At 32.8% G+C, this 15823-nt stretch overlaps 1 protein-coding gene across 1 annotated transcript; it reads left to right on the forward strand.

The window, feature by feature from the left end:
- The first annotated feature begins 1693 nt into the window (after positions 1-1693).
- Positions 1694-14615, forward strand: LOC129918306 (sister chromatid cohesion protein PDS5 homolog B). The gene is made up of 14 exons (XM_055998773.1): positions 1694-2330; positions 5963-6081; positions 6154-6539; positions 6599-6806; positions 6867-7035; positions 7093-7834; positions 7894-8157; positions 8228-8321; positions 10228-11037; positions 11098-11234; positions 11300-11379; positions 11445-11707; positions 13638-13985; positions 14055-14615. Exons 2-14 carry the CDS (start codon positions 6001-6003, stop codon positions 14145-14147), a joined length of 3675 nt encoding a protein of 1224 aa, XP_055854748.1. The 5' UTR covers positions 1694-2330; positions 5963-6000; the 3' UTR covers positions 14148-14615.
- The last annotated feature ends 1208 nt before the right edge of the window (positions 14616-15823 follow it).

Below are 15823 nucleotides of genomic sequence, written 5' to 3' on the forward strand. Positions count from 1 at the left end.
ATCAAAAGATGTTCCTCTTCCTTCCAATTCGCGGAGTTTGGTAGTAACCGTGGGCGAAGGCAGTCGCAGCTCTTAGAGCTAGTAAAAGTTCAACGTAAAGTTATATTTCCGGACGAGTTACTTATGGGTCTGTGGGATTGCCCCAACCCATTCGTATGTCCAGCAAACACGTGTGACTTATAAGTCAACACCAGCAATAGATAATTAGCCACAGCTAATTAATTCAAATAGTGGGGGAGATCCGGACGAGTCACTTACGGGTCTGCGGGATGCCCCAACCCGTTCGTGTGTCCTGCAAAGAACGTGCGACTATGAAGTCGACATAAATCAACAACAGCAACAGCAATTAACCACAGCTAATAATAATACAAAAAGTGACTAGGATGGATATTTACATCGCCATAAACCATCAAGAAACCTAGTATGTACAAAAAGCTAAACTGTGCTAACAGTACAACATAACACACCACAACAGTAAATAGCGGCATTTCATCGAACGCTATATATATCCATACAAGTAAGCGGTATGAATCATAACGGCGCATCGAAACACCTGATGCTGTACCTGAAACCAATATACACAAACCAACGTCGTTGCAACGTAAAGAATCTTCTTCAATGACAAGTGTCTTATCAGTGTAAATCATTTTGTTTTGTTTTAAAGAAAAATCAAAAATAATATGCATGCATTCAATGTAACTTCCATTTATGTTTTTTTTCATTTGCCTATCAATATATAAATATTATTTTGTCTAAATGATACATGAAAAAAAAATCTGTTTGTGTGCAATAATCGTAAATGTATGCCTATCTAATATACATGAAATTATAAATCGTATAGAGCGTTCTCGCTCTAAAAGTCTATTAAATTTGTCTCGTCACATTTTACAAGAAAAAGTAATGTACAGAGCTCTCGCTCTTATATACAATAAAAAGAATATTTATATATATCTGTAAATCTTTAACCATAGGCATTTTAGTATAGTTTTTTTTTATTATTTAGTTTTAAGTTTTTGTATATATGTAAATTTATAACGTTGCAACCATAAGCCAACAATGTAACAGATAACGACAAAACGTCACAGCAAAAGCATACACAACCCTCTGTCATGAGCAAGAGTAGGTAAAACATTTTACTGACAGCCATGAGGCAAACATTGTATTTTATTGCAAACTAATAGAAAGAGCAGGCCATACATTATAGCCGCCAGTTTAACTAATAAAAGTTGAGAAAGAATTGTTATTTTAGACTAAGACAGCAAATGTAACCTAAAAGACTCAATAAAAAAATTCAATTCAATTCCTTCCAATTCGCAAATTACCTAAATATTTATTTCATTACAAATCATCTTATTTCGTTTAACAACTCTTTTAAGGTTTTCTATTTCTTTCTCTTCGTAGTATCTCAATGTGCCTAGATCTGCTGTTTGTTTTCCTAATTATTCAAATTACCCAAAAAAGTATTTTCAATCCAAGAAAAAATAATTCAAATGTGCTAACCCCAATCCGTAACCTCTCAGATATAATAATTTTCACAACTCGCCTTCTAATATGCAACAGGAAATTTATCTCAAAATCAACTTGTAAATAAATAATTATTATTTATTAAAAATAATACTTATATAAACCATTAGAACACAAAAATACAAATAAAATCTAAAACTGATCAAAAACATCAAATTATAATAAACATTTCATCAAAAAGTTCATTTTTCCACTTAATCGCGCCACCTGCATTTCAGTCTATACAACATAAACCAGATGGCGCCATCTAAGCCGGAAATAAAACAATTACGAAAAATCATTTTCTTCATTCCCAGAGTAGTCCCTCTCTTGTAGGAAGAAAAGACGCCTCAAAAGATGGCGTATTTTTGACAAAAACACCACGCCAACTACCACTGCGATTATTTTTTGATAAATATTTCCCTCAAAATCGTATCAAAAACAAAAATGCAAATGTGCATTAAATTCCTCAATATTTGTAAAATATTTCTAAATATATTATAAAACAATTATGTGCTCACTTTCAATGTAGTTTTAATTTTTCCATTGCCAACTAAAGAATATTTCATGATGCATTAGTGAATTTTGAGAGAAGAGAAAAAAAAATCTGAGAACGAAAAAAAAAATACAATTTTGCGATAGGAAGACGTCGCAAAAATTACTCCACATCTTGCTGAGTGAATTATAACAAAGTGAAAAACAATTTATTCCAAAAGTTGATGTTTTAAATTTCCAATTTTCATTGGGAAAAAACTTGTTAAGTTTTTTTTTTAGTTATTTCTTGGTGGATTTTTTGATTGAAAATTTGCACCTGCACAGAAAAAAAGGTTCGTATATTCGTCGTATATACTTGTGTGTGTGGTGTGGACACTTTTTTGGCAAAGTTTAGGGAAGGGGGTTCATCCGTGTGGACAGGAAAAAAAACATCATAAAAAAAGCCGAATGTGGTTTCTGTTTGTCTTTTTCTAATTCACATTTTTATTTATTATAAGTTTTTCCTTCCTGTTTTTAATTTTTTTTTTTCTAAAGTTCCAAATTGGATTTTTCTTATCTGCTGATGTATTTTTTTTTTGGTTATTATTTTGGGATAGATAGATGCAGTTTTACTTGATTTTTATCTTGATTTTGATTCCTACGCGCAACAATCAACAAATAATTGTGGTAGCTAAATGATTTTTTTTTTTTGGGGTTTTTTATCCTTGATGAAGTTGGAAGTGCGTTTGGCGCAAATTCCGATAGGAAAATGAGGAGTGGGGGTAACTTATTACTTGTTCGCTCTTTACTCTTTTTTATTTAAATATTAATAATTTGAGAGATTTGTTTATTTACTTTTTTTTTTTTAATGTACACCTACCTTCCATTTTTATGTACACCTATCTTTAAACACTAATTTTCATGTATTCCATGTCGTCGAGGACTGAAAGTGGTTGTGTTTGGAACGACAATACCAAAAAAATACTTTTTTTGATAGAAGTTGAAAGTTTTGTTTGATGTGCTCTTTTGGTATGCATTACATATCTACTAGTTAGTACCTACTTAGGTATATCTGCATTAAGCTCTAAAATAAAAGTTGTATGGAGTACTTTGTACTGGAAAATAGCCTTTTCTGGCTGTGTTTCAAAATGTTACCAAGTTTTAAACATTATTTAACTATTCGACTCAAGTTATTGAAGTTTGGTTGGTATTAAATACCAAATCAAAGTCAAATTTTGACTTGACGGTACTGTAACTTGCAACAATTTTCAATTTTCTGGTTGAGAATTGTAAATAATCATTTCAAAATACTTTTTCGTATTATACCTAGACGGATTGATAGCATCATTTCGTCACCAAAGAGCTATGCAAATCCTCCGCCCACATTATTCATTTTGGATTTACCTTGGGTTAAGATTAATTTAAATCTGCAATATTTTAATCCAAGGATTAAAATTTTTGCTTATTAATCACTCAAAACTCAAAAGATGTCTTAAGAATTCTTAAATCCAAAGTTTATATATTTAAATGGATTTATAGTCTTAAATCATAATGTAAATGTCAAACTTCTAAACGCAAAATTATCTGTCTGTGGTTGTGCTTTTCCATTGAATTTCAAGTTTCAGAGCTTGTGAATTAACATTTGATTTGTTTTATTGGATGATCTTTAACTCTAAAACCAAAAATATGTGGGCTGATAAATAAGTTTTGTGTACAAATTGCTTTTAACAAAGATGAATGGAAAACCAAACAACATATATAAGACGGAAGAGATCCAAAAGGTACTAACACGCTTGATTTATTCCTTACGTTCCCCCTGAGAAATATGGTCTAAATATGTCATCTGCTTTGAAATCGGATCACTGCGTAATTTCAGTCGTTTTTCCTCTGGTAAACGAAAAATTCCTCAAAGAACTGTATGGCTATATGAAAAAGCTGTTTGGGTTGGCCTTAATAACTTTTTTTAGATATTTCAAGTGGTCATTATGTTTCTTGAATATGATTTCCAACATGATTCTCTTGGGTATAAAAACGTTTATCCCATATAGGAAAAAGAGTTTAAAACCTAAAGAAAAGTTGTGGTTCAACTCAGAATATCAACAAGAATATAACTCTTGTAATGTTGTGATTCCAAGGTGCAAATTTTAGTACGACAAAGAAGAAAGGCAATACATTCTTAAATGTCGAAAGTGCAGCAAGAACTTTTGGTCCTTTGTTAAAAACTTAAAAATTCGTCCAAATATTCTATACAACGCTCGTTTTCAACTATACTCCAACAGTTGGTTCATTAGAAAAAGCAAATTTTCCTGCAGCCCAATTTTTGCAGTGTTGTTGGAAAAGTAGCAAAAGATCTCGACATAAATAAATCCGCCGGTCCAGGTTTAAAAGCTCATTTAGTTTTGAAGAGGTGTTCTTCAACCTTGGCTTAACGATTGTGTAAGCTGTTTTATCTATCTTACCCTTCTGGCATATTTCCGAGAAGATGGAAAGCTGCCTTTGTTCAGCCTATCCCTAAAAAAATATGAATCGTCGTCCCCCTTAAACTAACGACCAATTGCACTTACCTCCATACTTTCATAGGTCATGGAAACTTAAGTTAATGGTCAGATTATGAATTATCTTGTGAAACAAAACATTTTAAACGACCGTCAGACCTTTGACAAATATCTTCTAATCCTCTTCACAGAATTGTTCAGTGTTCAGGTCATTATTTACACCGTGGAATTTAACACTTTTAAAACTCAATTCTGCCTCGTGTCACTCAAACCTTACATATCCACGCAGTCCATTTTTATGAGTGGGATTTGGTTAGAGGAAACTGAAAGTCTTTCAGTGCTTTTTATGTCCTTTTCCGACCATTTTTCGTTGAACGACCACATACTAGAAATTACTAAAAATGCAGCTAAGAGCTTAGGTTTCCTCGGTCGTTGTAGGAAATAATTTACTTCCGTTGATTTGGCTACAATACATAAAGCGTGTATCCGCCCAAACTTGAACACAATTCGCACATCTGGGCTGAACCTTTTCAAACATCTTTGCATTTACTTGATCGGATTCAAAACAAAGCGTTAAGATTAATAGGGAATTCTTCTATCTGTGAAACAATTGACACTCTCGAACACCGAAGAAATATTTCATGCCTTCCCTTTTCTATCGTTTTTTTTTTACCATCAATGTTTTCTTGAAGTAGCGAATTGCATTTCTCCCCTGAATAAATTTCCTCTTAAATTTGCCAAGCCATAAATTCTCATCAGTTCACTCTGGAGCCTAGATTAGGTTAGGTTATATTAGAGTAGAGAACTTATATCAGTGGATCAGGAGGCTAGCTCAAAAGTGAAATGGACTTTGCTCTTAGTGAGCGAAATCACTTTTGAACTCAAATCAAATACGAGGTGTTAATTGAGGGTGAGGGTATCCCAAATTGGTGTGTTTGCTTTTAAACCTGTAGTACACCGTGCAGCAATGAGTAGAGCGATCGACTGGAATCCTGGAAAATCCATCTAAAAAACATATTTTTCAGGGGCACTGCGGCAGCTACCTTCATCAAAAGCGCATATTTAAATGTGAATTCATCGTTCTAAACAGATAGGCACACTTAAGAGGAAAGCCTTGAGTTTCAACTCCGTGAGCTAGCACCTCATCATGTTCCATGGAGAGTTTCTACGAGCTCTTAAAAAAAAATTATACGAAGACATCAAAGACTATGATGTTATTGTACTTGGCAATTTATTTCCAAAAGGTTACGGATTTTTTTAATCTGGTAAATTCTATTTTTTTTTTTTTTTTTTTTCCAAAAGCGTAAGTTCTTAGACACGATTTGCCTCCATTCCAGCTAATTGGCCGTTTTTTGCGTAGTTCATCTTATATCTCTTGTCTGTATTTAATTCGAAATAGAAATCTTCTCTTCCGATATTCCCACCATATTTTTCTTCGTCACAATTTTTACGGTTTGCAAAAATTCAAATTTTTTTTTCATAATTTTCAGTACCACCCAAGCACAAAAGGGACGAGACGTAATTCAAAATGACGGATATAGTGTACCCGAATGGGTGTAGGGCGCTCACCGAGGATCTGGGTACTGATGAACTAATAAGAAGACTAAAAGTAAATTTCCAAAATAGGAAATAAGCATTTAATTGTTTTTTAAATAATATTTTTTTTTTGTTTATCTCTTAGACTCTAGCTCATACACTTCAGGCAATGGGACAAGATGATGGACTATATCAACAATACATCCCATTGGCATTACATCTAGTCGATGAATTTTTCCTTCAACATCCATCACGTGATGTTCAATTACTAGTAGCATGTTGTATTGCAGATGTTCTACGTGTATACGCACCTGAAGCGCCATACAAAGACCAAGAACAAATAAAACAAATTTTTTTATTCTTCATTAAACAATTGCATGGTCTCAGAGATCCTAAAGATCCATCATTCAAGAGATATTTTTATCTCTTAGAGAATCTAGCTTATGTTAAATCATTCAATATGTGCTTTGAAATAGAAGACTGTCAGGAGATCTTTGGTCAATTGTTTTCCATGATGTTTAAAATTATTAAGTAAGAGTTTTTTTCTATGATTCTATGGAATTTAAAACTAATGTTTTGTTATTTTACAGTGATGAACATAGTGGAAAAGTTAAAAACTTTATTGTTGATATACTTAGTCCATTGATAACTGAGGCTGATAATTTTACCGTCGATCTATTAGATCTGATTCTAATCAATATTGTTGAGCCATTAAAAACATCAAACAAACATGCTTATCATCTGGCCAGAGAGTTGATTGTTAAGACAAGTGATTCATTAGAATCAGTCATTAAAATTGCAAGTTCTTTATTATTGTTTATTTATGATGATAATTTTTAACGAGATATATTTTTTTAGTTTTTCAATCAAGCTCTTATAATGGACAAAATGGATAAGAACTATCAGATTTCACCTAAAATCTATGATCTCATCTATGAGCTTAATGTTATCAATCCACAAATATTGTGTTCAATTTTGCCACATATGGAATGCAAGCTCAAGTCTACCAATGAAGTTGAACGACAAAGTAAGAATATATCGATGTAATAAAACTTTATTATTATATTTTTTTAACTTCAAACAGAGGCCGTTACTTTACTTGCTCGAATGTTCTCCGAGAAAGGCTCTACACTTTCAAAGAAATACCCCACTTTGCTTCGTATGTTCTTTGGGCGATTTTGTGACATTGCTGTATCGATACGCATTAAATGCGTTCAAAGTTCAATGCATTTCCTTCTCAATCATCCGCATCTACGCGGTGATATAATTGATAATTTGAAAATTCGCCAACACGATTCTGATGAAACAGTTCGTTATGAAGTTGTAATGGCAATTGTTGAAACTGCCAAACGAGATTTCAAGGTGGTATGTGAGTCTGAGGATTTGCTAGAATTTGTTAAAGAACGCACCCTCGATAAGAAATTCAAGATACGCAAAGAGGCCATGAATGGGTTGGCAATGATCTATAAACAAACATTATGTGAACCAAATGATATCCCAGAAGCAACTAAAAATGCAGTCGATTGGATTAAGAATAAAATTCTACATGGTTATTATATGCCTGGCATCGAGGATCGTCTATTGGTTGAAAGACTATTGATTACATGTTTGGTGCCGTATAAATTAGATGCAACTGAACGAATGAAGAAATTATATCATCTTTTGGGAACTTTGGATGAAAATGCTACCAAAGCTTTTATTGAATTGCAAAAAAGTCAAATGAAAATTCGCAAAACAGTTAGTGATTGGGTAAAATTACACCATCAAAAGGAGATGACAACTAAGCTGCAGAAGGAGCTTAATGCTAAACTAGCTGCTATAACCAAGTTTGTTATAAATTTAAATTAATTTTCTTCAAATATAATTTCTTTTTTTATTTTTAAAGATTACTGCCTGATCCATTGAAGGCAAGTGAATATCTAACGAAATTCACTGTGAACATGAGAAAAGATCCAGTGCTATTGCGTTGCATGGAAACCATTCTTAAACGTGACGTTTCGTGTAAAGAATGCGCTGATACAATGTCAACTTTGTTGAAAAAACTGGGTAATCCTATTATGACCAACTTGTATTACAATACAGTTAAAATGTTGTTGGAGAGAATAGCTTCCGTGATGGTTGATAGAGAATCAATTGGTATTTTAGTTGGGTAAGTGTTTTTTTTTTTCTAATATTTGAACTAGTTATCAAGTCTTCTATTTTAATTTTTTTTTATTTAGACTTGTTGAAAATTGTATGCAAGATGGAGAAATGGTTGATGAAGTTGGTATTCGACGTGAAGAGGCCGGTGAACGTGGCTTGAGACTATTAACAGTAAGTTTGTAACTATAGTAATTTTATTGATAGAATATTTTTTAGTAAGATTTTTGAAATTGTGTTTGAATGGTGGTTTTAGTTCATAAAACAGGTTAGACAGAAAGCATTTTTGACGTCACATTGGATTAATTTATTTTATTTTTCGGTAAAGCTGGGTCCACATTATGTAGATTTGTGATGATCAACACCATCAACAAAGTGGAGTAAATAAATGTGGACGTTTCGCTCAATAGCGCTGCTCTACACTTTTTGACCCGAACGCATTCTGGTCAACACCTAAAAAAACAGTGTTGATCAACATAATGTTAAGCGGTTGGGAGAGAACATTAAACAGAGATTTACAGCACTTTGAAATATAACATCGAAATAATCAAGTTAAAGTAAAAATAATCTTTATGAATCTCTTTTCCTTATGACGAGGCCTTGACTTTTTGTTTTCTAAGTATGGTGTTGTTGAAATTCGTTTTTTAAGAACTAAAACAAAGCCATGTGGAATTACATGAAAAATGTGAGATTTCTGCAACTAGGCGCTTTCAACAATGTTGATGTTAATGCTACCGTAAAGGGGCTGGAAAATTTCACAATAAATCACTTGATGAATTTTTATTTAAAAGTATGATACAAAACTAGGTGGCTTTTTTACCAGAAAGTCAGTCGGTAGAGGTACGCCTCTACGGAAGTTTCCTATTCGCACTTGTCTGGAATAATGTAGTCAAAGAAATTCCAACAATTCAAGAGGATTCAAAGTGATTGATATTAGGGAAGTAATTTTTGATTCCAATAGAACTCTTATAAGGCGATCAAACAACCCAATCAGATAGATATATCGATTGGTTCTGGGTATAAAACGTAACTTGTCCTCTTCAGAAAGAAACATAAAATTGTCAATCTAAGTTTTTCTGTAGAACTTTTTTCTTGAATGAAAGTCATAGGAAATAAACATGTATTTTCCTCTAACGGTCATCAGATCGATAGTTGACCAATCCTGATTAATTGAAAAAAATTCAACGATCAGCTCTGTTGTGTGTCAGGGAAGACCTCCAATTTACGCTTTTACCCTCGATATACTATACAGACACGAAAATAGCAGTGCTTGCACGAATTCCATTAAAACTTTTCAAGTTCACAAAATGTATCGAACAACAAAATCAAGTGTATTTGTTCCAATGAATCCATGCATTTGATGAACTAAGAACCTAAGAGTGATCTATCAACGTCCCATAAATTCATTTCGAGCTACTCTTTGATAGGCATTAAGTGATTATTTACGGCTTTCGTCACCTCGAAATCATAGAAAACTTTCCTGAGAAACGTAGACCCATTTGAAATACAGTCAGAACCCTCAAAGTCGAACTTTCACGGGATAGTTTGGGAAAAATTCGAGTAAGAGCAATCAATATACTCTTTTTTCTTCAAAAATTTTCCTTGAAAATGATGAAGAAGTTAAAGTTACGGGGAAATTCGACTTAGCTTTATGGTTTTGTTATGCTTATAATCCAGATTGGGTTTCGGACTTAACCAACAAGCCTTTCTAAGCAACTCAGTCTCTCTCTAATACCCACTAGTTGCGAACATCCAATACGTTGAAGTCGTTATCTATCTGTCCACCCCATTTAGATTTGAAAATTCGTTGGTATTTTTAGTTTTTCAGCAACTCGGTGTCGCAGTTTTGAAAAATGTTCTTTACCAGTCTACATCCCCAATTACTTATTTTCTTACGTATTTTTTTTTATTTGTATTCGCTCATAAGTGTAAAAGCTCAAAAATAGAAAAACCGTTTCCTTGAAACAAAGTATAGATTTATTAAAAAAAAAAAAAAAAAAACGTTCTCTGTAATAAACATCCTCTTTTTAATGTGTTCTTTCTTTCATTCAACAATAACTAAACTATATTTCTGTTCTAGGTTCTTTCCTATATATTCTCTGCACACTTCTTAAACAAGACCACAATGCGCCACATGATTGCCTTAATGAGCTATGATGTCCCATATGCGGCGCCTCTAATTCTAAAAGCATTCACTCATTTGGGACGTTATAAGCCACTTTGTGATGTCGATAATACCGTTCTCAATGAGATGGTACCTATATGTCGTGAATTTGCTTTATCTGGAACTGTCAAACAAGCCAAGCATGCTGTGCGTTGTATTTTCATTAACACACAATCTACCACATCCGAACCGGATCAACCACCAGTTGTACATCCCATGTTTCCACAAATTATTGACGTCCTCAAATCAACATTTGGCCCGAACTGTGAACATTATCGAACTAAGGTTGTGTGCTTAGGTCATATTGCCTATAACATGCCATCGGCGTTCCAAACACAAATCAAAAATATGATTGCAAGACGCGTTGTTAAAGAGTTGCTCATTCAAGGAATACCCGAAAATCGTCCATATGTTTTACCAACTGAGGAATGGTGTGAGGAATCAGCACTACCTGCGGACACATTATGCAAATTGGATGCCCTCAAAACAATGGCTCGTTGGCTGTTGGGCTTGAAAACAGATGAACACTCGGCACAGAAGACATTCCGTATGCTAAGTGCGTTCATCAATCAGCGAGGTGATTTACTAGAACAAAATAGATTGTGTCCAGCTGAGAAATCGTGGCTGCGTTTAACTGCTGCTTGTTCAATGTTGAAGATTTGTGAGCAAAAAGGTGTGGGAGATCAGTATAGTAGTGAACAGTACTTTAATCTGTCTCAGTTGATGGTAAAGTTTTTCACTTATGAATTTTTTCCAAAACCTAAGAAATTTATTTGTATTTTGCAGTTTGATCCAGTCCGAGAAGTTAGAGAAATTTTTGTTAAAAAACTGCACAAGGGTCTTAATAAAGGACTGCCAAATAAATGTTTGCCTCTTGATTTTATGGGATTCTATGCCTTGTGTGGACACGAGAAAGATAAGAAGTAAATTTTAATTTCCAAAATATGAAATACAATGTTCTTTAACCATTCTAATCTTTTATTTACAGACTTATAGAACAAATGAAGCATTATATTGACTCTGATGTAAGCAGAAGAAGGGAATACATGAAAACAATTGCAACAACTAGTAAATTTTATTATATTAAATTAAATTACAAGATTTTTTAAATGGTTTCTTGTTTTACATTGTAGCACCACAAGATTGTGCAGCGACTAAGATCTTACCTGACTACATGCTGTCATTTGCAATTCCAGTTTTAGCCCATGATCCACAATTTACAAATTATGAAGATAGAGCACAGCTGAAAGACGTTGAAAAATGTCTGCGATTTACTTTGGAACCTCTATTGGCCAACAAAGACACATTTTCATATGGATTTTATAAAAATCTTGTTGAAGAAATTAAGAATCACGAAGATGCGACACCAAATGCAGATGATAATGCGTATAATTTTGTAAGTAAAATTGATACTACTATTGTTGAAATTCGCTGATTTTGACCACATTTTGTGCACTTGCGTGACACTAATATAAGAAACTAGAGCTCTTGATTTCGACCGGGTAGTACCCGTCCTCACAAATACCCGAGTTTTCGGGTATTACTTGAGGACCCTTTTCCGGTGGGCATAGTTCGGCCACCCAGAGAAATGGAGACGATGCGGATATTGCATCTTTTGATTTTTGCTAGTAAACCAAGTTAAAACTCTTTTTGATGACAATTCTTCGCTTTGACTGGAGAACTGCTTTAAATTTAATTTTTGCCTTCAATCTTATACCTATGGTGTGTTATTTACCGTTTAAAAAGCTCAGTATCAACAATTTTCCTAACAAATACTTTTTTTTCTTTTGATACCCGAGTACCCGGGTACCCGGGTATTCGGGTAACTAAACAACCGGGTACCCGGGTACTCGGGTACCCGAATACTCGGGTACCCGGCTACCCGAGTAATACCCGAAAACTCTTGTACCCGGGTACTCGGGCGAGTACTTGGGTATCCGGGTATCAAGAGCTCTAAAAGAAACCAATTCATTCAGCGCTTAGGAGAGGGTGCTCTTATTTTCTAGCTCGCTCGCTGTTAAGAGATATTTTTTCTAACACCAAAAAAGCATTCGTTGCACTGAAATTATTATTGAATCTAATCAGAGTCCACCAATTCCTCTAATTCTATCCCCACACTGCCAATCGTTGAAAACCTACACTTCATCTAACTCCATTAATATTTTTGCTTCGGATGTGCATAACATCAAACGATTTGGCAAAAAAGAACGGGACAAAAGGCTGAGAAAATTAAAAAGACCCAAATAAATTGTATCGTGATTCTTCTGGGGAATTTTGTTTCCCAACTTCGATTTTTAATTACTTTGCGGTGCTTTAAGACATGTGTTATACTGGCTTGCAATCTACATCCTCACTCATTTTATTCCATTCTTGTGTTTTAACACTGTTATTAATTTTTTAAGATTTTTGCGAATGTTTTCAGTTCTTTTGTGTTGAATTTTCTTAAAAGTTTTTAAAAACTGAAATTGCGTCAGCAGTAAAACCAATAAAACCAAAATAATTTTATAAATCTGCTTATTGGAAATGCGGACTTGTTTCAGGTTCCAGCTTTTTTTGCCATTAATATCTTGAAAAAAATGCAGTTAAGCCTCATCTCTCAACTAAATCGGTTCTATCAATTTTTAATATTAAGAGAAAGGCCTATGGCTTTCCTTCCATCGATAATTTATTTGCAACTTTTTTTAGTGAATCCTATAGCATGATCCCGATTTGGATAATCATAGATTTTTCTCTCTAAGCTCACACACTTCCCTCCGGTCTATATAAGTTTCCAGAGCATTAGTGAGAAACCAATGTCGCCAAAAAAAAAAAACAGTTCACCTATTTCTGAAATTAATTGTTAGAAGCTGTTGATTGAAAAAGCTTTGAAATGAAATATAGATTACCTTCAACAAGCCAGCAACATATTCTGTCTTTTTCGGTCTAATGCTGTATTTATTTTGCTCCAGAACAGCCAACCAAACATCAAGTGCTCGTAGCAAAGATGTTAGACCTACCTGTCATGGCTATTTACTTTTGGGTCTTTACCCTCCTATCAAACAGAAAGACAATGAATATAATAATGAGCAAAGCGCTCAAAAAGCTTCCCTAATGGAAACGAAATTTTTTTACTTTTTTGAATTTTTTCGTCGGCTACATTTTCTAAAAAGCCTAACTTGATTATCTTACTGATCATGATACAGGTTCACCAAACTTTTTGCTGTTTGTTACACATGCTTCTTTTATTTTTTATTTATGTTGTATTTATTTTAAATTTATGTTATGAGATGGTTTTTAATTGGTGGATGGTTTCTGAATTTTTTATCTCTAAAAAACAATTTTTTCAGAAAATGTGGGCAATATGTGATCTTGCAATGCACATCATCAATTCCAAAGTTGGCGTGTGCGATAGTCGAGACTTCTCATTTACGATTCACCTGCCAGAAATGTACTATAAGCCCGTACCAGATTTTCAAAATCGAAAAGTCTACATCCCCCTGGATATTTTGGAAAATAATTCTGTGCCAAAGGCTGGTACATTTGTAAATATTTCAAATGATAGAAAAAAACCGACAACGTTTCCTTTACAAAAACGTCAATCCTCGCTTCCACCCAACAACAACCAATCGACTGATTTCGATGATCTTTCAACAACAAAGGAAGAAGTAAAAACTGAAACTAAATTAAAGAATGAAGTAAGAAAAATAAAATTAATTTTATATTTCTTGTTTTTTTATAAATCTAATTTAAAATCAAAATTTTAGAATCTTTCAGCTTTTGATAATATCAAAAGTGAGCAATCAGAAGATGAACCACCAGCGCCAAAAAGAACAAAAACGACGAGAGGTGATCCGTAAGCCGGTTGACCCCGCCGCCCCCACCCATATAAGCAAAACAATTCAAACAGTGAACTCATCACATATAATTTTTTTTTTATATAAATATTTTTTGTTTTGTTATTGAGAAAGTACATTTGTAAGAGAGTTTATAGTATTTGTTCATTAACGAAATGAAACAGTTATTGTTTTTGTTTCGTGCTATTTAAAACTTCTTTTAGTTTTAAAAGTCATCGATATACATAAATAAAAATCAAAAACCAGAAAAACAAAAACAAAAAATATTCATGGAATTAGCTCTGTAAAATAAATAATAATATTAATAAAGTCTATATAAAAATAGATGTCAAAGATTCTTTAGGTTTCTTTTTAAAATAATTATTACAATCGTTTCTTATGTTCTGTTAGATTTTTCCTAATTTTATATATTTTATTCCTTATTTTTTTTATTAAGTTATGTTTAAGCCAAATTTTGAGTGAAAGAGAGATGAATTTTATTAAAAATAAATAAAAATTTAAAAAAAGAAAACGAAAAAAAATTATATATTTATATACTAAGTAGTTTTTGATCATCATTTTATGATTATAATTTTTAAATATAATGTATGTATATGTATTTAAATAAAAAATAAAATAAATAAACACAATTAAAAAAATATTATAATTAAAAAAAAAAATAAAGAAGAATAAAAAAAACTATTGTTTAGTATTAAAGTTTAGCTCACAGGAAAAATAAAATAAAATTCTATTAAATTAAATTTATAAGTTGAGAATATTAAATGAAAAGCTAAAACGGAAATAATAATCATTTTTAAGTGAATGTAAAACAAAACGTGTTTCAATTAGAGGACTTTTTGGGACTTAAGTCAATTCCAGATTGACACGACTTAAAATTACAAATGGCAAATTTAATAAACAGAAGTAATTTTTCTTCAAAAAGGATAAACAGCTTCTAGAAATCAAAGAAATTAGTTAATGGATTAAAACTTATTGTTTATCTAAATTTGTTACGATTTATGTAAGATCTTGTTTATTTTTAATATTTAGTTTCAGTCTTCTAAATATCTCTTTTCTTCTCTAAGAATCAAAGTATTCGTTTCTAATGGGTTCTGGGCCACATTCTATTAAAAACGAAACGAAAACGATCATTCGTTTTTGAAAAACAAAAGAAAATGTGACAAATTCAAAACAAATTCTTTCGTTTTTCAAGTTACATTAAGCAAACCCTCCGCACACAAGTAAACGTTTGTTACAGAATGTCAACCCTGGGCATGGTATAAGAAGAGAAGGTACTATCAGATGAAAGAAAAAAAAGATGGCTTCCTAAGTTTTTGACAGCTGCCCCTTTGAAATTGTTGTTGTTAACAAATTTGTCTTGGAAATTGTTGTTGCTTTTGACTTTGCCAAATTAATCATCAAAAACCTATAAGTCCATTTTGTAAAATGGCGACTCTAATGATCATACCTTCTCTTCTTATAACATGACCCCTGGGTATGCTGTTTTCGAATCCGAATTCATAAATTTTCATAAACTCTCTCTTTTCATGACTCTCACTCCCGCCGCAGTGCATCTGCGTCTTCGGTAATAGGCATGACTAAATTTTATTTTGTCGCTAATTTTAAAATGTTGACTTATCGTCCAAGTCACTATAACGCTGTGTCACCTTGTCGCCTTATCACCATTCTGCTTGTCGATA

This window comes from Episyrphus balteatus, chromosome 4, assembly GCF_945859705.1.
Source record: "Episyrphus balteatus chromosome 4, idEpiBalt1.1, whole genome shotgun sequence".
NCBI lineage: Eukaryota > Metazoa > Arthropoda > Insecta > Diptera > Syrphidae > Episyrphus > Episyrphus balteatus.

Bases quoted from the DNA above. Each gene is read 5' to 3' on its own strand.
- LOC129918306 (XM_055998773.1), top strand. From the start codon at position 6,001: ATGACGGATATAGTGTACCCGAATGGGTGTAGGGCGCTCACCGAGGAT. The intron at 6,540-6,598 runs GTAAGAGTTTTT...GTTATTTTACAG, and splicing joins ATGATGTTTAAAATTATTAA to TGATGAACATAGTGGAAAAG. The intron at 11,235-11,299 runs GTAAATTTTAAT...TTTTATTTACAG, and splicing joins GGACACGAGAAAGATAAGAA to ACTTATAGAACAAATGAAGC.